The 23443-nt window shown below is 32.6% G+C and overlaps 1 protein-coding gene across 2 annotated transcripts in view; it reads right to left on the bottom strand.

Moving 5' to 3' along the window:
- Positions 1-23443, bottom strand: part of LOC130893239 (alpha-actinin, sarcomeric) — a 43979-nt gene that overhangs the window by 11791 nt on the left and 8745 nt on the right. Inside the window, exons 2-4 of one of the 2 annotated variants that reach the window (XM_057799167.1) lie at positions 3220-3454; positions 2805-3140; positions 770-855 (exon numbers count right to left, since the gene is read on the bottom strand). In XM_057799167.1, coding sequence (XP_057655150.1) covers positions 770-855; positions 2805-3140; positions 3220-3454 — 657 coding nt within the window. The remainder of the gene's footprint in view (positions 1-769; positions 856-2804; positions 3141-3219; positions 3455-23443) is intronic. The other variant, XM_057799166.1, reaches the window with a different exon arrangement.

Below are 23443 nucleotides of genomic sequence, written 5' to 3'. Positions count from 1 at the left end.
TTATCATGATTTTTGTGAATGTAAATCATAACTAGGGCGTTTATTCTCGATCCTACCAATAAACTAATGATTTCTCATCGTTGAATCCAGAAATTTAACAAAAAAACTGGTTCAATTCGGAAGGAAAATCAAAAATATAATTAAAACTTATTTGATCTAAAAGAAACCAGATTCCTTATAAATATTGATATCTATATTGCATAGAAATCGGTTCACTGTAAAATTTTGTGACATGTTAAGACACTCTTCTTCTACTACAACAATAAGCTCTGGGATCAAGTTCTATATCGAATTCTTCTTTTTAGCCCATCCCATAAATGTTCGATCGGATTTAGTTCAGGACCATATGCTGGTCACTCCATACCCCGAAAACTTCTGCAATGTAATCTTGCACAATTCTGGCGATGCGCGTGTAAATTCGTCTCTAATGTAGTTGACGTAAAGTACCATAAGAATTGTTAAAATCTTCTCGATAAATTGCACCAGAGAGTGTTTATGCGTTCTTCAAAGCAACAATCTGCAAATCGCTCTGTTGGTTTTCGATAAACTTTCCTTCTATGATACCGTGGAGGCATATTCTGGTTTCATCTTAAACTGTCTTCCAAACTGTCTTTTTTTGGTCTGATAAGTTAAAGTCAAAAGTTTATAGTGATCCGATTTCTATGCACGCAAGCGTATGATGTACCAAAACAATTGTACTTATTTCATAAGGGTTTAGTAATTGGATGTTCGTTAATAGATAAACGGACGGTTTTTAAGCAACTTATACCTGTTGAGCCCCTTGGAAAGCGTGGTAATAACATGACACGTATGTCATGATAGCACGCTCGTCGGGTTTAGGAGTGTTGATCAAATCTGTAAGTATTTAATTAAAAAAAAAAAAATATAAACCTCAACGAATAAATGAAACTTAATATGGAAAAAATAATATTCTTTTATATGAATCTTAAAAGTGAGGTGTTAAGATCAACGTAAAAAATCCTGCGACGACGAAAAAGAAGATCCAAATTGGATATTTGTTATTCGGAATATCATTTGTTTTTGAAAACTATCTTGTCATTCAAAATGGTTTTTTTGCAAAAATTATTTGTTTTTGTGAAAAAAAAAACTTTCATTTGTCTCGAACATATGAATTTTACGAAGAAAATATCATTTGTCTTTGAAAAATGTCCAACAAAAATCATTTGTCTTTCAAAACTGTCTTACAGAAAAATCATTTGCCTTTGAAAAATTCTCTTTCATAAAGAGAAAGGATAATTTATATTTAAAACTAGTCTGTCACAAAAAGAAACTATCTTTTGTTATTGAAACTTGTCTTTTATGAAAAGAAACTATCACTTGTCATGGAAACCTATCTCTGTCATGGAAAACTGTGTTTTATGATAAGAAACTATCATTTGTCGTCGAATCCTGACTTTCATGAAGAGAAAATATCGTCATTGAAACCTATCATTGTCTTTAAAACCTGTCTTTTACAAAAAGAAACTATTTTTTGTCATTGAAACTTGTCTTTCACAAAAATAAACTATCATTGGCCATTTGAAAACTATCTTGTCTTCACAAAAATTATTTGTTTTTGTTACAAACATATGAATTTTACGAAGAAAATATCATTTGTCTTTAAAAATGTCCAACAAAAATCATTTGCCTTCCAAAACTGTCTTTCATAAAAATTATTTGCCTTCGAAAAATTGTCTTTTATAAAGAAAAAGGATAATTTGTATTTAAAACTAGTTTTTCACAGAAAGAAACTATCATTTGTCATTGACACCTGTCTATTATGAAAAGAAAGTATCATTTGTATTTAAGAGATGTCTTTTACAAAACGAAAATATTATTTGTCATTGAAATCTGTCTTTTATGAAAAGAAACTGTCATTTGTCATTTTAATCTGTTTTTTATGAAAAGAAACTATCATTTGTCTATGAAATCTGTGTTTTATGAATAGAAACTATCATTTGCAATTTAAATCTGTCTTTTATGAAAAGAAACTGTCATTTGTCATTGAAATCTGTTTTTTATGAAAAGAAACTGTCATTTGTCATTTTAATCTGTCTTTTATGAAAAGAAACTATCATTGGTCATTGAAACCTGTCTGTTACTTGTCGTTTACAAAAAGAAACTATCATTTGTCATTGAAATCAGTTTTTTATAAAAAGAAACTGTCATTTGTCATTTTAATCTGTTTTTTATGAAAAGAAACTGTCATTTGTCATTTTAATCTGTCTTTTATGAAAAGAAACTATCATTGGTCATTGAAATCTGCCTGTTACTTGTCATTTACAAAAATGTGTCTTTACAAGTTATTTTTGTTGAAAATTTTTTCAATAATGTGTTATTCGAGAGATGGCGCCAATTAATATTTTTTTTGTGTGTAAAACAAAATGATATTATCCTGTTTTTTAAAAGATAAATTAATCTAAACAAGAAACTGTTGAATTGTTTTATTTTCGAAAATAAAATGAAAATCTAAAATAGACCACCACATTAGATATATTATTATTCTTTTTTTGTTAAATTGTCTTTTTAGGTCTCTTCAGATAGAAAATTAAATTTTTGAGCAAGTGAATTCGACCTATTTCGGTGTTGATTGAAATATTTATATATTTGGAAAAAGATTGAACTATTTCCAAACACGTGTAAGTATATCACACTCATAGGTGGAATGCTCGGCATTAGTTGTGTTTGTGTTTGTGTCCGCCAATTTGATATTTGTGGTCTTTCCAAACAATCGTGTTCAATTGGTAAGCAAAATAACTGTAAATTAAATGTAATAATTACATAAGGATAAACGAGATTCTTACCATCAGGATCCAACATCCTTGGAATGTCGAGATACTTCTCGGCAACATCAAAGGCAGTATTGAGGTTTTCTAAAGGATTATCTTTGGACAGTTTATTGTAATCGATGAGATCGGGTCTGTGACGATGTATAAGGGCGCAGAATGCCAAACCGTCCTTGAATGACAAATGGAAGTTTTGTACGTTTACGTTCTTGTAGGGAGCAGTCTTACGTTGACACCATAACAGGAGACCTTCTTTAGCTGTCATCTCTTCAACGGAGATGTCCTGAATGGCGAAACGAAGGATAATCGTCCATATCATACCGAGAGTCATCTTCAAATTGCCATCCACAATTTCTAAAAAATTACTAATATTTTCGACGTCCTACTTAATTGTATTACCTAGAAGTTCAAATTTTTATCTGTGTTATCTCACCTTCTGCACCGATTGATACCAATTTGACTCCTTTGCTGGCGATGAAGTCTAATGCCTTGTTGACGTTGGCGATTTTGTGGAATCTCATCTTGCCACGGTCGGGCTTCGGTAATGTCTCACCGGATATTACTTCCAACAGCAGCATAAGTTTCAAACCATTTCTGAAATCTTCTTCGATGTTATCTATACCTGTACCGGCTTTTCTCAAATGACTGTTGCACCATGCCGTGAACGTCTGAAACAAAAAAAAAAACGATCATTGCTACGTACGAAAAGGATGGATCTGCATCTGTAGAGGTACGGGAAAAAAGGTTAATAGTCTCTTGTCGGTTTGCTTACATTTATAGCTCTCACGCATCAATTCAATTTATGAACTTGGACTTGAAGAGTCTTCTGTCAGACAATCGTTGTTTGGCATGCAATGATTTCTTCTTATTTCTTCAGATCCCAACTACAATTGCGAGGTCAACGTTCAAATCACATGTTTTGGAGGTACCTCAATCGGAACGGCTCCGACGATTGGTTCTATTGCATGCAAAAGTGTTTTGATCTCAATGGAAAATATTTTGGAAAACAATAAAACCACATCCAACCCTCGTAACGTCTACTTTTAATTTCAATCAAATATTGCATGCATATTAGAATCGGTCTGGATTGAGTTTCATTATTTTCATTCTAAATTGTTTTCCCTCGAAAAAATTAGTTTATTGCCCGGCACCGAATCATGATTAAAGTATGTATTGCTCGATTGGCAATCGCCCAAAATTCAAAAATATGTTTTAACGTCATCCCACGATTTTCGTGTAGGTACATATTTATATAAGACTTGTAGTCCGGGAAAATAACCTCGAAAAACGAATCTAGCATCAATTTTTTCGAAAACGGAATACGAGGATTGTATCAAAAGTTTCCTGACTCAACCCAAAGATGTTTTAATCTGAGTTGTGTTTATAAATTGTGGATCTTATCATTATGCAATCGTAACCTAGCCGCATGTTGATTGCCACGTTTGATCACAGTGAACAAAAAGCGCATTCAAATGAACATTCCCTGGACTTTATTGACGGATTTTCTGCGTTCATTCATAACTTTAGATGAATCTTGGTTTCACCAATACACTACTGAAACGAAAAACAGCAAGACTTCGGACAAGAAAAAGATGGTGTTCTCAACTAAAAACGCGATGGCCACTTTTTTTTGAATTATAATGGGATTTATCCCTCCGCTATCTTCAAAAAAGTAAAATAATAACGGGGGAGTATTATGCATCATTGATTGATAAGGTGAAGGGAAAAATGTGAAAAGAGTGACTTTTTCCATCAAAAAAAAAACAATTTTTAAAACTTGCATTTCGAATTGATTGCCCACCTTTCATTTTCACCAGATCTGGCCCCAAGCAACTTCTTCCTAACCTTATAGTTTCACTTGAAAAGTTAGAGCATTGCTGGGAAAACTAACTTATCATGATGGATCGTATATTTTGCTAATCTAACAGTGATTGTCTTCTATACTAGCATTTCGGAAGAATTTTTGACAAAAAAAATCACCATACAGTCCCGATTTTGCTCCTTGTAGCTTTTTTTATTCCTTAAAAATGAAGAGTCGACTGTACAATAGGGTGAAACAGCTTACTGAAACAATAAGGTCGATGCATTTCATTCTGACAACCGTCATATTCCAGCTAGAACAAGTTGTTTTGAAAAATGTCTCAAATTTTTGACTAAAGATGGATTAATACCAATACAAATCGAAAATAGATTGGAGGTTGTTTGTGTCCATCATTTTCAATAATTAAAAAAGGCGAACCCGTGTCAAAAAAAGCAAAGGTCACGAAAAGCAACAAAAAAAGTGATGGCTATAATATTTTGGGACTGTGACGATATTCTTTTGATTGCCTGTGTCAAAAAAATTAACGAAAAAGGCGCGGCAGAATCAGCCGAGGTAGAGCTAGTTTCATGACAATGTTGAGTGCTTCACAGAGTCTCAACACCCACCTTATAGTCCTGAATAATTATTTTTCTTTCTATGTTAGGCTAAGAACTTATGAGCCGCAGTACGTACCTCCTCCAGTAGACGAAAAGTTCGAAGGTTTTTTTTCTTTATTCACTGGTCCAATTGAAATAACTGAGGTTATATTTCGGAACCATTAAAAACGATTGACTAAAAAATTAGTATGTTCCACTTATTCATACCGAACTGTTGGTGTAAGTACCGGTTTCAGGAGGATTTAATCAATTTTGTGTTTACATTGACCATATGTTGAATATCTATTTTTTAGTACGTATACAAGATGTCACTTTATTACCTATCAATTAATTAATTGAAAAAATAATTAAACAGATTGAATTTATGAGTAATTTTTAAAATAACGCGCATTTTAGTTCCAACTGACATTCCGTCAAGGCGTATCCGTTTTAACAACAAACTTTAACTATTAAAGAAGCATCATATATGGGTGATTCCGTTCTAACTGTGATATTCAATGTCCTGTATTGTTTTTTTGTACTAGTCATTAATTAATAATCAATTAATAAAAATTTTGTGTTAATTGAATAATTCTTAAGATATTTAAACATTATTTTTATACAATATAACTTGCCACTTAAAGAAAACTTATACTACATCACTTGAATGTCAGTACCGTGTCATGTCCATTCCTAGAATTTACCGATAAATTATTAATTTTTTTTGTCGTAACAAATGATTTAAACTAATTACCTTATAAATTCTAATGTTTATGATCAAACTGAGGAAAATTGATGCACTTGTTGTTTAATATCTTAAGTTACCATGTCAGTACCGTGGATAAATGAGTCAGTACCGTGGAACTCAAAATCCGACATTTGTGTCTTGCTCGTGATACTTTGAAGTTGTAGTAAATTCCTCTTAGAGTTTTATTTTTACAGTAAAATAGATGAATAATATGCATAAAAAAGTTAGAAAAGTTAAATTTTAAAATCTTGAAATTTTGAATACAAAAAATCACAGTTAGAACGGAATCACCCATATATCATATCATACTGAAAAATGATTTTTGAATAGTATTATATCAAGTCAATTGAACTAGAAATAAACAATGCAGATAACTTTAAAATTGAACATTTCTAGACGAAGATACTATCGATGAATCTGAAGATGATACAGAATACTAAGATTAGAATAAAGACAAGGAAACGAATATGATTTAAATGTTTGGAAACTAACCCAGATCACGTTAATTGTTAATCGAGTCGTGGTCATATGATATAATCCTTTCTACCCTGGTAGGTAAATGCGATCAACTGAAGGGTTGCTTCATTTATCTATCTATCTATTAACTGTGATCAAAATCTCGTTCTTAGTTGGGATCCGCAATCGACTGATAGATGATGGACTTCAACTCTGGTTAGTTTCATCACAAGTTAGTACATCTTAGTTTTTTATATCGCCATCTATTAGTGGAAGTTTAAAGTTTGATTTAGAAGTTCTAGAGCATTCGGTTCCATAGAAAAAATTCAGAAAGTATATAAATTTACAATTGAATCTTTTGATTTAAAAAAAATTTGTTTACAAAACAAACAGACTAACAAAGTCAAATAAAATGTGCTGAGAAGCATTTTTTCATCAAACAATGACATGAAATCGAAAAATGCGTATACCTATTACGTGTACTTTTTTCTATTATTTGCAAAACAATTTGCAGATAACGTTTTCGTTGACCTAATTTCCTGTCTCGACTTTAGATAACAATTTGTTATTTTCACATCAATTAGAACATAATTTTATGACTAATTTGAGGTAACGAAATTTCTAAAATGCTCATAAATATTGATTTGAAATTAATGTATCATCATCTACAACAACATTCCTTACCGGATTATCGTTTTTTTTTTTTCGTTATTTCATTGTACATTCCTAAGTTGTGAATCGATGTTTAAGATATCTCAATACGACCAATTACCTTTTTTATTGTTTCGCGTTAAATTAACGATTGTTACATTTGCCAAGTGAAACAATCATAAATTATTAACATTCAATTGAACCATAACATATTTTTAGAAGGTCTAAATCGATTCGTTTCGAAAATATTTAAATATCCCATGACAAAGTCACCCCAATACTTACACCAGGGTAGAAACCTTTAAAAATAATAGTGGATGATGAAACTTATTGAAAAAGGAGAAGAATATAATAAAAATGAAAAAAAAAGATAATTTACGGGTAATCTGAAGTCGAGAAGGGAAAGGGGGTAATTTTTTGTGGTTTTTGTATTATTTGCGTTGCTCCAGGCTGAAAAAACAAAAAAAAAACGACCAATAGGGGTTTGGAAAAGAAGAAAAGAAACGGTTCTTTCCATATTTGGAGATATATTTTGTAGTTTTTTGTTTTTCTGGATATTTTTTTTTTATTTGATAGAAATTGAGGTAATTGAGGGGCTGCCCGATGTCAGGGTAGTTATCAAGACTGGAATTTGTATTCTCATTCAATAATTAGAACTGTATTTTCAATAAACTAAATACAATCACTTTCTTTTAGTCTCCTTGTGAATATTAATTTATTAATAACTTCATCATAACTTCCAAAAACGGTATCGACTTTTTCTTTTTGGTGTGAAATTATATGATGTTAAAGTTCGCTTGGAATTTTGAATAAAAAGTTGGCACGAACTGTGTAACTAGCACCCACTATGAGAATCCGGCTTCTAAAACATATTTCTTTTAAATTTCATTACAATGTTACCAGTAGTTTCGGCAAAATCGTAATAAAACCGTGTTATTCAATACCCAACGTTTTCTATCTATCCTAGAGACGAGGTTACCTTTTCTGAAACACTCTGTATATAAAGAAGAAAGTTTTCCAAAGGTATTAAATACCATTTCCGTCTAGAATATCAACCACAAATTCAAGGTATTTTTGCTTTCATTTTATAAATTATAGTATCATGTTATTACGAAATAAATACTTGAAAGATGATGAAATTTCCTACCGGTTATACCCGGAAAATATGATTCATTTAAAAAAAAAATTACAGCTTCCATTTAGATTTATATAAAATTGTTATAAAACAACAATAATAATAATTAGAACATTCAATTTCTTTATTACGTAATCATTTCGTTCGAAAATTGAATCTAAATTGTAATAATCAAAATATACAGGGTAATATGTCTGAATGTTTCACCAAGAATATAAAATATGAAGTTTTAAACCGATATACAGTCAAATTCAACATTTAGATAGTTTAATAAACGTAACTGTTTCTTTTAATAACAGTAGCCAGAGATTTATTTTCACATTCGTATTTTTTTTGTAACATACATGTCAACAGTCTCTTTTCCATTGACAGATACGTCAATTGTCTAGTGTGACATCACAGAGTACAAAACGAGAAACATTAACAAACATAACATACAAGGCGCGAAACTTGGTATATGAATAATAATTAAAATACTAAAAATGAAAAATTCTCTCTCTGTACTTTCTCTTACTCCTTTGGTAGGAAAATATTCAAAAAAACGAATGAAACCAATTATTACCATACTTCATTATAGTACTACTATGTTTATTACACACTGTATCTCAAAAAAGAGCGATGTTTCATTGAGATTCAGATTTTTCTGTTCAAAATATCCACCATTATCATAATTTGGGCGACTGTAACGTGTAGAAAATGCAATATTCGTCACTTAAATGATGCTTCGACGCTAAAGTGATTGGAAAATGGATCGATAAGTCTGAAGAAACCGGATCAAAACTGGATAAACCAAAAACTCGGTCTGTTAGTGTCGAAGCTAACTTGTCTGTTGCTTTACACGTGCATAGATCATCATTATTTCGCATTTTACACAAAGATTTTGGACTGCACCTTTACAAAATTCAATTGGTGCTATAATCGAAGCCTCGGGATGCTGGTCAGAGTCTTGATTTCGTAAACCAGATGATTGAGAGTTTTCCAACGTTTACCAACGTCTCGTTTTCGGATGAAGCTCATTTTCCCCTACTAGAGTGCCTAACCAAGCCAAAACAAATATCAAAAACTTCTAAATTACAGTTCCTTACTTCTTTGAAGATGAAAGGAGACGTAGAATTACAATGAATTTAGAGCGTTACATGCAGATGTTAGAAGACTTTTTCGTGTCTAAAATGCAAAATTTGATTGATTATAACTGAAGAACATGGTTCCAGCAGAACGGAGCAGCTTCTCAAACGTACAATAGATCTCCGTCACGAGTTCTCAAATTTTTCCTGGCAAATTGATCCATATCTAGGAGAGGTGATATAAGTTGGCCTCCACGCAGTTCCGATTTAGCACTTATGGACTTTTTCTGGCGGAGTTATGTCAAATCTAAAGTTTACGCTAACAAATCGACTTCACTGGTACACAATTAAAGAAAAATTATTAAATGAATACAGTAAGCGCAACGGTTTACATTGGACAATGTCATTTTTAAGAAATAAATTTCCAATCAATGTTTTTCAATATATAAACAACCTTTTATTACATTACTTTTTTTAAAATTGTTTTTTAAGTGTAAACTTTCTTTTGAGACACCTTGTAGTTACACGCGCGATAGTAGGGGGACGCAAACACGAAGGGCGAGCGCGTCGCGAAAAGACCCGAAGCGAAACCCATTTTAAAATGTCCCCATAAATCACGACTACGGGCTTCTCTCCCTCTCTCGTAAATCTGTGATATCCAACCAATACTTTCAAAATTTTATTTCGAAAAATTCAAAATAAATTGATGAATGAATGAAGTTTTTCCAAAATGGTTTTTTTATTATAACCTATACAGAAACAAAAATTCTTATTCATGTGTGAACTTTCCTATTTTCTCAACGATAATATTTTTCTTAGTGTAATATCAAATCGTCTACCCTAATCGGTTCGTGTTCTACATTGTCTTAATGTGTGTAATTGTTTGATTTGGACCCTGATTCGTATTTTTTTTTATTCATTCCGCAGGAAGTGTGTAATACTAGTAGCAATCTATAGACAGTTCGTTGTCGTTTTATTTGCAAAACATCCGGATTGCGGGTAAACCAGATATTTTATTTAGGAATAATCACTTAATTTATTGCTTGAATTGAGGAAATGAAGGACATACTCGGCGTTCTATTATGTTTTTATACTAAAATACCAAGCGAAGCGACGTTGCCACTTTAAACAAACGAATATGACTATTGACGAAAAGTTTACACAAGTTGTTTACAAATCATACTAGAATGGTACCAGAAGTACCTGGTTTAACCTAAAGATGGAGGTAATTGCTTGTTAGAAAGTATTTGTTTGGCAGCCATCAATAGTGAACGTCTTCGATAAATTTGTAAACATGGAAAAAATTGGTCATCAAAGCTGAACTAGATTCTAATCTGGGTGAGACTGAAATGTGGATCTATCACTTAACACCTGAAACAAAAGAACAATCGAAACAATGGTCTGGAAAGGGAGAACCAGGTCCAAAGTAGGCAAAAACCATTTCATCTGTAGGTAAGGGCATCGCGTCGGTTTTTTGGGATGCGCGTGGGATAATTTTCATTCACTATATTAAAAAAGGAAAAACAATCAACGGCGAGTATTATGGCAACATTTTATTGAATAAATCAAGCAAAAACGGTCGCATTTTGTTAAGAAAAGAGTGTTGTTTCATCAAGATAATGCACCAGCTCACACATCTGTTATTGCATTGGCCAAAATTAATGAATTAAGAGTTTGAATTGCTACCTCATGCACGCTATTCGTCAGATTTAGCCCCCTCGGATTATTTTCTGTTACCAGACTTGCAAAAATAGCTCGGTGGTCAAAGATTTTCCAACAATGGAGAAGCGATGTCTGCAGGTAAAGGCTTGACGATTCTTATTATTAAAAGGCTACCAACACCATCAAAACTTTTAATAAAAAACGTTAACTATAAACAATATTGTTTATTGATAATTCAGCTTCATCTGAGAGAAAGAATAGTTTGGTTGTTTTTTTGGTGGTAGATTTTATTGTTAATCCAAAAGCTTATTATTTCTTTGAGGATTGGCCCTGATATAGGAAAGATTTTCCTCGGCGGAGCTTAGATTGTAGTGAATTTTAGAAAGAGGTTATCCCCCGTGTGGTACTCGCTCATTGTGTGTGTGTCTTTTGAAGTGAACAGGGTGTAAAATCGACAAGGTGCGGATTTGGGTTAGGTAATTGTCGGGGAGGTAAAAAAAAACTGATGATTGGGGATGGATGGTGTAGTGAGCGTATACTTTTTATTCGATTATCGGACGGGAGGTGGGTTCGTCTGAATTTTCCTCTCAGTGCTTTGTGAAGACGAATTTTCCTTCATACTTTGTGTGAATCGGACTACCATATGAACAGATTCTCTGCTGATCTTGAGACGTTATCTCGAAACCATTAGGCGGACATTACGTGATAGAGAGCCCAGGGATGATTCAAAACGATGGCTTGGGTTGTTTGAGTATCATTGAGAAATCATTCACCTATCAATTTGAGAATTAAGTCGGGAGATTTGGAAGTATTTAGTGCGGTATTCAATGAGACCGTTTCTAAGGCAGACAAGTTGCTGTTTATAAATGATATATAGAAGAGCGTTTAGAATAGAGCCTTGTGGGACGCCAATTTACAGCAAATTCGATAGTGATTATTATTAAAATATGATTTTATTTAAATACTCTTATCTATTTTATTATCAAAATAGGACAGTTATACAAAAAACTTTGTATGCTATTTGTGTTAAAAGTAAATTTTATTTCATTGATTATTAATTGCTTAAAATAATAAGATATTAATAGTTATTGTAATTAAATTGTTATATTAGCAAACATACAATAAAGAGAAGTCGATGATACCGATCAATTTTTGATTTTAAACGGTTCCGTGGTGCATTGATTTCTTATAGGAAAAACGTGCTTTTCCTGTTGACAATTACTAATGATAAAACAAAAGATAAATAAAAATAAACAATATCTACCGCTATAATTAAAAATTTGATTATTATTCATTTATTATTTGTTTACTGACAGGAAAAAATACAATTAGTGCGCAATTTTTTTTGAAGCATCCATCCACACGGATTGAACTCGTAATTAAAATAAATAAAAAGAATTAAAAGTAAGGAGAGTTAAATGGGAAATATAAAAAAACAACACACACGACCTCTGGTGGAAACGGAACATTTATAACTTATAGATTTTGGATTAAAAAACTCAATGACTAAATTCAATTTAAAAAACTGATTTTACTGATTTAAACTGTAAATATCGCTAACACATATTATAGCTCAGAGAATATAAAAATAACCAAATTTTTGAAAATTTTAAGATTAGTAATACCTATTATCATCCAAATTAAACTTTTAAAAGCTAATTTCTGATAAATTTCAATTTAAAAAATGTAATTTTCAATAAATTGAACTAAGAAACGCTAATTTCTAGTAAAATTGGCATTAACACAGCCAATTATCGTCAAAATTGATTGTACGAAAGCCAATTTTTAACGAATTCAAAACTGAAATATCTAATTTTTGATTTATTGAACACAGACAATTTTCAACCAATTTTTTATCGAAATTGACATTATCAAAACCAATTATCATCAAAATTGAATGTAGAATAAACAATTACTAACAAATATCAACCCGTAAAATATGATTTCTAATAAACGAAAGTGAAGAAAGCTATTTCTCAGAAAAACCAATTTTTGACCAATTTAAACTTGAAATATATAATTTTTAGATTATTGAGCTCAGAAAAGTTCATTTTTCATCTAAATGGCATTAGCAAGCATTAACAAACTGAACCTTGAAACTTTTGTTTTTCGATATAATGAACTCAAAAACAGCTGATTTCTGGTCAAATTGGCATAAGAAAAGCCAATTATTGTCGAAATGAAATGTATATACAAAAACAATTTTTAACAACTTTAATCCTGAAATATCCGATTTTTAGTAACTGAACTATCAGATAAGCCAATTTTTCAACAAACTGTCAAAAGCAAAGCCAATATCATCGAAATTTAATGTAGAAAAGCCAATTTTTAATAAACATAAACTCGAAAAGTTTGATTTTTGATATCTAGAACTCAAAAACCAAGCAAATTCAATACCGTCAAAATGAAAGGTACAAGAATTTTTGATCAATTCCAACCTGAAAAATATGAGTTTTATAAATTTAACTCGGATAAACTTATTTTTGGAGCAATAAGACATGAGCAAATTCAAATAACACCGAAATTAAATAAAAAAAGACAATTTTCAATCAATTTAAACTTAATCGTATGTATGTAAAATTGAACTCAGAAAAGTCACTTTTTGACCAAAATAAAGCCAATTATAACCGAAAATAAATGTTCAGATTCAATTTCAAATAGAAAAATGGTAGACAGAAGCTATGTCAATCATGAACCAAATTAAATTCAAAACAGCCACTTTTTGACCAAATTGAGCAAATATTAAATACTATATTTGTTTAATTGAACTCACAAAAACTAATTTTCATCCAAACTGCAATTACAACGGCTGAGTTTGAAACAATTTAAACTTAAAAAATGGCAATCTACACACGTAGAAGTTATATAATTTGAAAAAAAAAATATTTTTGACCAAATTGGGACAAGCCATGCCACTTGTCAACCACATTCAATTGGAATTAGCCAATTTTTGACCAATTTTAGCTTGAAAAATTTAGTTTTGGTTTAATCGAACTCACAAAAGCTAATTTTCAACAAAATTGCATTTACAACGGCTAAGTTTGAAACAATTTAAACTTAAAAAATGGCAATCTACACACGTAGAAGTTATATAATTTGAAAAAAAAATATTTTTGACCAAATTGGGACAAGCCATGCCACTTGTCAACCACATTCAATTGGAATTAGCCAATTTTTGACCAATTTTAGCTTGAAAAATTTAGTTTTGGTTTAATCGAACTCACAAAAGCTAATTTTCAACAAAATTGCATTTACAACGGCTAAGTTTGAAACAATTTAAACTTAAAAAATGGCAATTTACACACGTAGAAGTTATATAATTTGAAAAAAAAATATTTTTGACCAAATTGGGACAAGCCATGCCACTTGTCAACCACATTCAATTGGAATTAGCCAATTTTTGACCAATTTTAGCTTGAAAAATTTAGTTTTGGTTTAATCGAACTCACAAAAGCTAATTTTCAACAAAATTGCATTTACAACGGCTAAGTTTGAAACAATTTAAACTTAAAAAATGGCAATCTACACACGTAGAAGTTATATAATTTGAAAAAAAAAATATTTTTGACCAAATTGGGACAAGCCATGCCACTTGTCAACCACATTCAATTGGAATTAGCCAATTTTTGACCAATTTTAGCTTGAAAAATGTAGTTTTGGTTTAATCGAATTCACAAAAGCTAATTTTCAACAAAACTGTGGCATTAACACACAAGGACAAGAAGTGTTTTTAGTTGTACACAACTTCGTTTCAATGTTGGGTACTCCTTTGAGCCGTTTTTGCATCGCATCGTGTGGTACCGGCTTAAGCTTTCAATATAATCCCATTCATACAAATTTCTTCAACTAGAAACTGCCTTTAAAACGATGTAATCGCAAAAGATCTAATCGCCTCTAGAACTTTAAGTTTGTTCTTTATGACTTATTTATTGTGGAAATTTTTGTCGAGTAAATTTCACCACTAGAAAACCATAAAAAGGACAATTTCAATTTAAATTTGTAAGTTATTAATGTTAACAAAACAGACCAAATAATGTGCGTTAGAGCATCTTATATATTAAATTCACCGCATCGGTTTTACACATAAAAACACAAATAATTGTTTATACAGACACTACCGAAGTCGTTATTTTCAGATATTCTCGCATGTGTTCCACAGTTGGGGGTATTACATGTGATGAAAAGAATGAAAGTATTTAAAGCTCTATCGATTTGTAAAAGAAAATAAACTTATTTATTTCAAAACAGATCGTTTGGACTAGTAAACTACAAGATTGGAATCTTGAAGGACATTACATCAACTCTTTATAATGATAAAAGAATCAGTTTTAGACACGAAAATAAAAAAAAAATTGATAACTTGTTTTCAGAGAGCCACAGAGAGTCCCGCCCTTCCAGATTGACGGTCATTTCATTCTTTTTAAACCCTTTTAAAACCCTAAGATTCATAACAGCTCTATCAAATCAACTGAATGAGTGTCAAGGTCAATGGAAACGATGCTTCTTGATCTATTTTGCTTTTTGAGTTTAGAATTTTATGGGTGGTGAGGTAGGAGCTCTGCCGTTTTTTGCTTACCGCTTCTATCAACTCAAATCGAGTCGCTTTCTAACCAACACAAGAGTCAGGAGTCAGATTTTTTGGCACCATTTTCGGCACTTGTCATGTGCAATTCCTCGTGTAAAATTTTTCTAACCGGTGTTTCTTTATCGGTGTTTGCAGCTTCGGCAATCATCCGGATGCTCATTCGACGATCTGCACGCACAATTTGGTTGATTTTGGTCACTATTTCCGGAGTTAAAACAGTCACAGGACGACCTGGGCGCTGGTCACCTTCAGTTCTTTCTCGGCCCTCTCTAAAGCGCTTACACCAATCAAAAACATACGCACGAGATAGAGCATTGTCCCCATAGGCAACAATTTATAGCACTCAGTCGGTTTTTTTCAATGTAACGAGAAATTTGAGATTGAAAAACACGTTCGTTTCAAACTGCTACTGCACAAATACTATAGTGACGGAAACGTGGTTTGTGTCGTGCATAGACAAGATATTTAGATACCTATTGCTGGGAGAGTTTCCAGATTACTTATCTATGTATCGAGTCAAATGCTTATCCGAAGTCTATAAAATTCAACCGGATTTTTTTATTCTTAGTTTTATGAAAATAAAAGTTTTGCATTTAATAAAATTCGAAATAGAACCATCGGATATAAAAAATTTTGAGCTACACACAAAATTTGATAATGAATAATTATTCCATTCCATTTTGCTCAGTGACCTTTTGCCATCTTTCTTTCAGATTCATGATTCCGTGTTCATAAAGCATCAGCAAAAAACGGAACAAGTGCATCGTCATTTGTGGGATTCAAGGAATTCAGAAAACTTCGAAATAAATGGTAATCGGATGGTGCTATTTGGGGGATGTGGCATCACTTCAATAGTTTCTCACGAGTTGTCAAAGATTATCATGGTGTAGCACTAAACCTTTCCGATTTGACCATTCTGGCCGCTTTTCTTTGATTGCTTCATCCAGTTTCATTAATTGTTGACCTACCAAACTGACAGCGCGAGCTTTTTTGTTGTATTTCTGCTTTCGATATAGTTTGTGCTGGTTCATCGTGTTTGCTCCACGATCTTCTCGAACTATGTTAATGTACAGGATCCATTTTTCATCACCAGTGATGATCCTTTTCAAGAAAGGGTCGGTTACATTTCGTTTAAAATGCATATCGCAAATGTTGATTCTTTGTGTTAATTGGATTTATTTCAATTCGTAAGGAAACCAAATGTCAAGCTTCTTAACTAACTAGATATACGAGATTTCTTCGCAACCTGACGGTCCTCTTCAATGATGACTTTAATTTGGTCATCATCAACTTCAGTAGGCCGACCAGAACGTCGCTCATCTTTGAGGGAAAAATCTCCAGAACGAAAGTCGAGTTTGAAATTAATTCATTAAAAAAATGAACCCTTCTGTTTTGGACCCTTTAGAAATTCTAAAATATGTAAAGCCATGTCAAACTTATCTCCAAAATCTTAAATACACGATCTTTCGTTTTGGTCTTTTCATTAAATGGTAACATAAATCATTATAGTATGTAGTATATTTTCAAACTAACATCCTGTATATAATATCAAACAGAATCCCAAAATATTGGCGTAAAATCATCAGATACAAGATCTAGATATATATTTATAGATAGGAGGCGAAAATTCACACTTGGTTCTATAATTAAATAGCTGAAAGTGTTTGTCCTGAATAAATATCGTGCTGAATCCGCTATGTAAAATAATTATTATAAATAAATATAGTTGTTGGAGCTTTAGTATCAGTTAATGCAATTAGGTAATTAATCTGGTCAATGAACTAAATAACGAAACCCTTTGGTTGTGATTTATATTACAATAAGACTAACAAACATACGACGTCTGGCTATTAAATATCGCCCCCAGAGGGCACTCTTTTTCGTAACCAGTCTCGTTATTTAATAACTAGACCTCGTATCTAAATGATCAGAAAAGCAATATACTGATACAGATAAAAAAAAACTTGTAATAGATGAAATATCCAAAACAACATTTTATTGAAACAAAAAAACCATAGAATTGTGTACTGTAATTGTTTTAAACTTATTAATGACTGAATAAGAGAAAGATCGAGTCGGCAACGTTGTAATCCAAAGAACTGAACATCCAAAAGTCGTATCTGAAAACATGATTCAATATCCTCAATTTACGAAGGATGCCAGACCGCTAGCTGTTATGGGGTACTTATAATCAGTTTGGTAATATCCTCTTGTTCTAAATATTGTTTAATTTGCATTTGGATCAGTGCCACTACCAAAGGAATCCTTAAAATATGCTATTGACATAGGAAACTGAGCTAAACATCAAGATACAAGATGAAACAGAAGCGAGTTCATAGGAACCAAAACGATTTGGTCAAGGGTCAATAAAAGGAAGACTTATGAAACATTAGAAAACCATTGAAGTGATCACTGGATATTATACTGTTGGCACAACACTCCTGAAATAGGGAATGACAACAGACAACAAGAAAAATGACATAAAATGCTGGAGAAAATTTATTATCTATAAAAGGGAAAAATATAGGGGGGTGGTTAGGTAGTTAATTGATTACAACATTGTGGAGAATAAAAGATAACTCAAGCTTCCGAGCGAACCACGATCTAGGACCATCAACAATCACAAATATTGAATCTAATTGAAAACTTAGCCCTTTAATTATTATAAGAAGCAATTTTTTTATCTTTCACTTACTGTCTAATTTGTCAGACGAAGATTTCAGTTCCATCTTATTTCATTTGAATGTAATACTCCAATCCAATCAACGGTGTTTAACTGTTTGGTTTGGTCTTATATTCTTTATCTTCTTCATCTTCTTTATGATTAATAAAAATTATAAGGGGCTCAAACTAAACTTCTGTTTCCTTTTCTAATTTGTTTACTTCTCAATTGGACTCATTTCCAGGGAGAACCGGCTCCAGAGATGGCAAAAACTATTCCATCTACAGGCAAGGTCGTGGGGATTTTGGATTTCGGTTTTTTGGAATACGCGTGAGATAACTTTCATTTGACTATCTTGAAGAAGAAAATACTATAAACGGCGAGTATTGTGAGAACTTAGTGCAACGTTTGAGCGAAGAAATCAAACCGCATTTGACTAAGAAGAAAGTGTTGTTTCATCTAAACAATGCACCAGCTCAAAAATCCGTTATTGTAATGGCCAAAATTAATGAATTAATCTTCGAATTGCTACCTCATGCATCCTATTCGCCAGATTTAGCCCTTATGATTATCTTTTGTTTCTAGAGTCGGTGGTCAAACATTTTTCAGCAATGGAGAAGTGATGACGGCAGTTAATGACTATATCCAGGTACTTCTGGAACCACCCTCGTAATTATCACGACAGTTTAAACAAAAAACCGACGATGTTTTGTACTGTAGTAGATAGACTTTTATGGCTGCGGTCAAATAGTACAAAGACTGTCACGCACGATGAAGTTACATTCGATTCGGTCGGATACTACGAAATGCCGAAGTACCATAAGTGGTACTATATTCAAATAAGGCGAAAACATAATTTTCAAAAGACGTTAGAGTTATTTGATTTGCACTAAATGATTAAATATAAATGATATAAAATACTTTTAATGTTATCTGCTTTATTGGGATAATTATAGGTTAACCATGTGATGAAATGGCTGTCTTCCAATTTATGAGGTCAAGGTCATGCCAACATGTGTTTCAGTTACTGGACGTAACAATAATGATGAAAATGTTTGTAGGATTTTGATTCTATAGATATATATATATTTGTGAATTAATTATTATCTTAATCTTGCAATAATTCTGGAAATTCTGGAATAATTTATCATATTACGAAAGGTTTTTATACTTAAAACCTCCAATAACAATTATTTGGGTGTAGGGAATGATAAATTTGGAAAGTTTCATATTTAAACCAGTTAAAAATACTTAGTAATGCGGTCATGAGTTCTTTTATAGTAAATAGGTTTGAACCTGCTGCTTCGCAAGATTTTTCGCTAAGGTCCAGAATAATTAGAAGACGGTCCAAGTGCGGGAGGTTGTGTGACGATGACTTCTGCAGAAAATAATATAGAAATTGTTCTGATTGACTAGCGCCTAAAAGCAAAAGAAATCGGCATTTCCAAAACAATGTTGAGAAAATCAATGCACGGTGAGTGCCTGGAATCCTCAGGGCAGTGGAAAAGCAGTATCGAGTAGAATGTTTTCAGAGATTCACCGTCTTTTACTAAGATACGATATCCAGAAGAAATTTTGTTGAATGGCATCTCAAAGAAAATCCCGTGTCAAAATAAAAGCAAAGGCTACGAAAAGCACCGAAAAAGTAATGGTTGCAATATTTTGGGACTGCGAGAGTAACTTTTTACGACAAAAATTATTATTAAAGATTTAACAGTGTCGCTGAAATTGAAGAAGCGATGTACGAATATAATTTTAACTTCTGTTACAATGTGCCAACTCGTGATCGTGTTTGTTATGAAGATTAAACCACTCGTGACGGAGTATTATGCAGCTCGAGATTTCAATTATGAAACAAAATAACAAAAATGAAATATATTTTTACAGTGTATTTCAGTGAAAAAATTTTTCACGTTCTAAACGTCGTTATCTGCTTGAAGAATGAAGTGGCGGCGAAGAAAATGCTCCAGATCACTTCCCAGGCGAAAGAGGAAATTGAAAATATTACAAGAGGCGCAAAATTTATAAAACTTGGTTGTGTATGGAACATATGAAGCAAGTTTCATCTTCTCTCATTTGTGTACAATTTTTTCAACATATACGAGGTCGGGCTATTAAATAACGAGACTGGTTACGAAAAAGGGTTTTATTATAAAAATTATTCTATATTCGCATGCTCCCCGTCAATATACTCCCATCCCCTCGTCACTCACTATTCCATACGCTTTTTCCATTGATTGAAGCAGTGCTGGAAGTCTTCTTTGGTGAGATCTTTTAGGATCTCTGCCGTTTTTTGCTTTATCGCTTCCATCGACTCAAATCACTGATCTTTTTCTAATCTGACCAGACACGTTGGTCTTGGTTTTTTTTGTTTACAGCCTCGGCAATCATCAAGATGCTCATTCGACGATCTGTACGCACAATTTGGTTGATTTTGGTCACTATTTCTGGAGTTGAAACAGTCACAGGTCCACCTGGGCGCTGGTCATCTTCAGTGCTCTCTCGACCCTCACTAAAGCGTTCACACCACTCAAAAACACGCGCACGAGGTAAAGAATTGTCCCCATAGGCATCTTGCAAAAATTTATGGCACTCAGTCGGAATTTTTTTCAATTTAACGTTACTCCTGGTATTCGTCACACATGGTTTTCGGCACGAGAAGAAAACACGTTAATTGCAAACTGCTACGATACAAATACTATAATAGTGAAGGAAACGTGTTTTGGGACGTTGATAGACAAGATATCTAGATACCCAACGCACTATTCGTTTTTTACCCCAATAGTCTAGGGCGCCCTCTAGGCACACAGTCTCGTTATTTAATACCCAGACCTCGTATGTTAATTTTTTTGAAATTTGAAATAAATATTGGTTCTTATTCGTTATTCCACCACCACTGAAATCGCGAAGTATAAATCATAAAAGTGTCTGGATGGGGTGGAAGACTATTTTATATAAAAAAATGGTTAGTTTAGGTTAGGTTAGGTTGGGAGAGGCGGAGAGAGTGAAAAAAATTATTATGGAAATATAGGGATGGAAATATTTCGATTTCGATAAAAAATTGTGAAAAATATTGTATATTTTTAATTATAGGTTTCAAAAATAAATTTTATGATTTTTTCGTGATCTTTTTTGGGATTATGTATGGAGAATTTTTTGAAAAAATTATTTTTTTGTGTTTTCCACTTCAATTTTAATTGCTTTTCTTCTAAAACACTGTATTTCGTCGTTATTATTATTATTATCATTTTGGTGGTGGTGGAGGTGGTGGTATAACAAGGAAGACCCTAAATATTTTATTATTCATAATCTGTATTTTTCAATTTGTGTAAATTCTGGAATAAACAAAAAGAATTTGATGAAATTATAGCTCAATTTACAATCATGTGTAAAAACAATGTTTATAAACATTTTTTATACAAATTCTTTTATAAAAAACAAACATATGAACCTACTTATAAAACAAAACAAAAGCGATAAAAGTTATTAATTTAAATTTGTTTTTTTTTTCTTGTCCGACCCTTCTGAATGTGTCACGATCGTCCAATCGTTAAAAGTAGGTTTAAACTAAGATATCATTCAATAATAGTTAAATTACGTCATCTTTCTGTCACGCCAAAATAATTAAAGTAAATCTGACAACGATGTGAAATTCCGTAATAAAAACTGAAAACAAGAAACCCAAACTAGTAAACTCATACATCCGATAATTACTGTTTAAAATATATTATTTATTTTTGAATAGTTTCGGTTACAAAAAGTATCGTATTTTATATAACTAAAGATAATTGAAAAGAATAATGAATTAGTCATGTCGGGTTTGGTCGAAGACAAACCCATGATTGTTTCTAAACGATTTTTAAAGCCAAACATTGGTACGGTCTGATTAGATAAGGTCATTTATTCAACAGTATCGATATTTAGAAATAGTTTCACTTTCATACCAAATTTAAACGTTTCTTCTTTCTTTTTTTTTGCCATAAAGATAGAAAGTGTCACCTGTGAAATAATCATTGTTTCTTACAACTTCAGCTAGACTTTCTGAGTAGCAGAACCATTTCCAAAGCATCTAATACAATTGACGCAAAGAAAATCGGTTCCTTGTTTTAAGTACACGTTTGTTGTTTGTTCTAATTAGATTATTGATAGTTGTAAATGGAAACTGTTATTTCAAATGGTGCTCGTTGTTCTGATACATATCCGTGTCCGGTTAGAAGTCCAATCCCCAATCGAATTTCGCGCCTATTCAACAGAGAAGATGTTGGGAGAGGCAGAAGAAGGTTCGTCTATATGTATCTCATTCCAGACCTTGTAGAGCCTGTCTTGCAAGCAAACCGTGTGACCAGGCACATAAACGAACTTCACTCACCAGTTCTTATAGAACACGGCCGTTATGGCTTATATAGCAGCTCTGTTGTTGAGTAGATTCAGATTACTGTTTCTATGGCACAGCGGTCCACATAGTGGGTTAGAGTTACCAGTCCGCTGCTCTCTGTTAGAGATGTGTGCCTCCAAGCGTTATAATTAAGACGCAATTTGGTCAGTACCGTTAGAAGGCTCTAAGACTCTAGTGAGGAACTATAAGAATGTACTACAACACACAAGGCACTGTACAACATCCAGTCGCACTCGTGGTTTTGCTTTCTCCGAGCAAAGCCACCACACGATGGCTCCGTACGTGAGAAAATTTGACTACTGAGGCATGTATCCAGTGGAGGATCTTAGGTGAAAGATCCCATACACAACCGAAGGCATTTATGCATACCAAAAGGGCGCAGGTGGCTTGTTCTAATACATAATGAGTGATTTACCTACAGCTTCTTTGACTAAGGCTGTAACAATGATCGAGAAAAGGCATACCTATCGCAGAGCAGAAATCACGCATCTAGTATTGGAAAATCGTTTGATTTGGGTTATGGAATTAAACACCTCGGTAGTTGTTGAACGTTCAATAAATTTGAGACGACTAACTCGAAAAAGGAAAACTTTAGGCCACAATTTAGATAAAAGGCTTCTATCCAAATTAACCTTCTTAAATAATTAGTTTGAACCCGAAATCGTTTAGAAGAAATCCTTAACTTCGGCGCAAAGAAGTACATTTAGGCCGAGTATTCAAGCATTTCCCCTCCGAATTCTTTAATGCAGCAGGGGTGGAAAAATTTTTACCCAAAATAACCCCAGAAATCGAAAGATCAGCAAAGTAAAAAATATCATATGAAGTTTTCTCGCCAGATCAATCGTTTTTGAATTATTCGCAATTGGAAAGTACGATTTTTCGTCAAAAAAAACGCGTTTTT

This window comes from Diorhabda carinulata, chromosome 4 (genome assembly GCF_026250575.1).
Source record: "Diorhabda carinulata isolate Delta chromosome 4, icDioCari1.1, whole genome shotgun sequence".
Classification (NCBI taxonomy): Eukaryota; Metazoa; Arthropoda; class Insecta; order Coleoptera; family Chrysomelidae; genus Diorhabda; species Diorhabda carinulata.
Note: the sequence above shows the minus strand (reverse complement) of the source record. Positions and strands in the feature narration are given on the sequence as shown.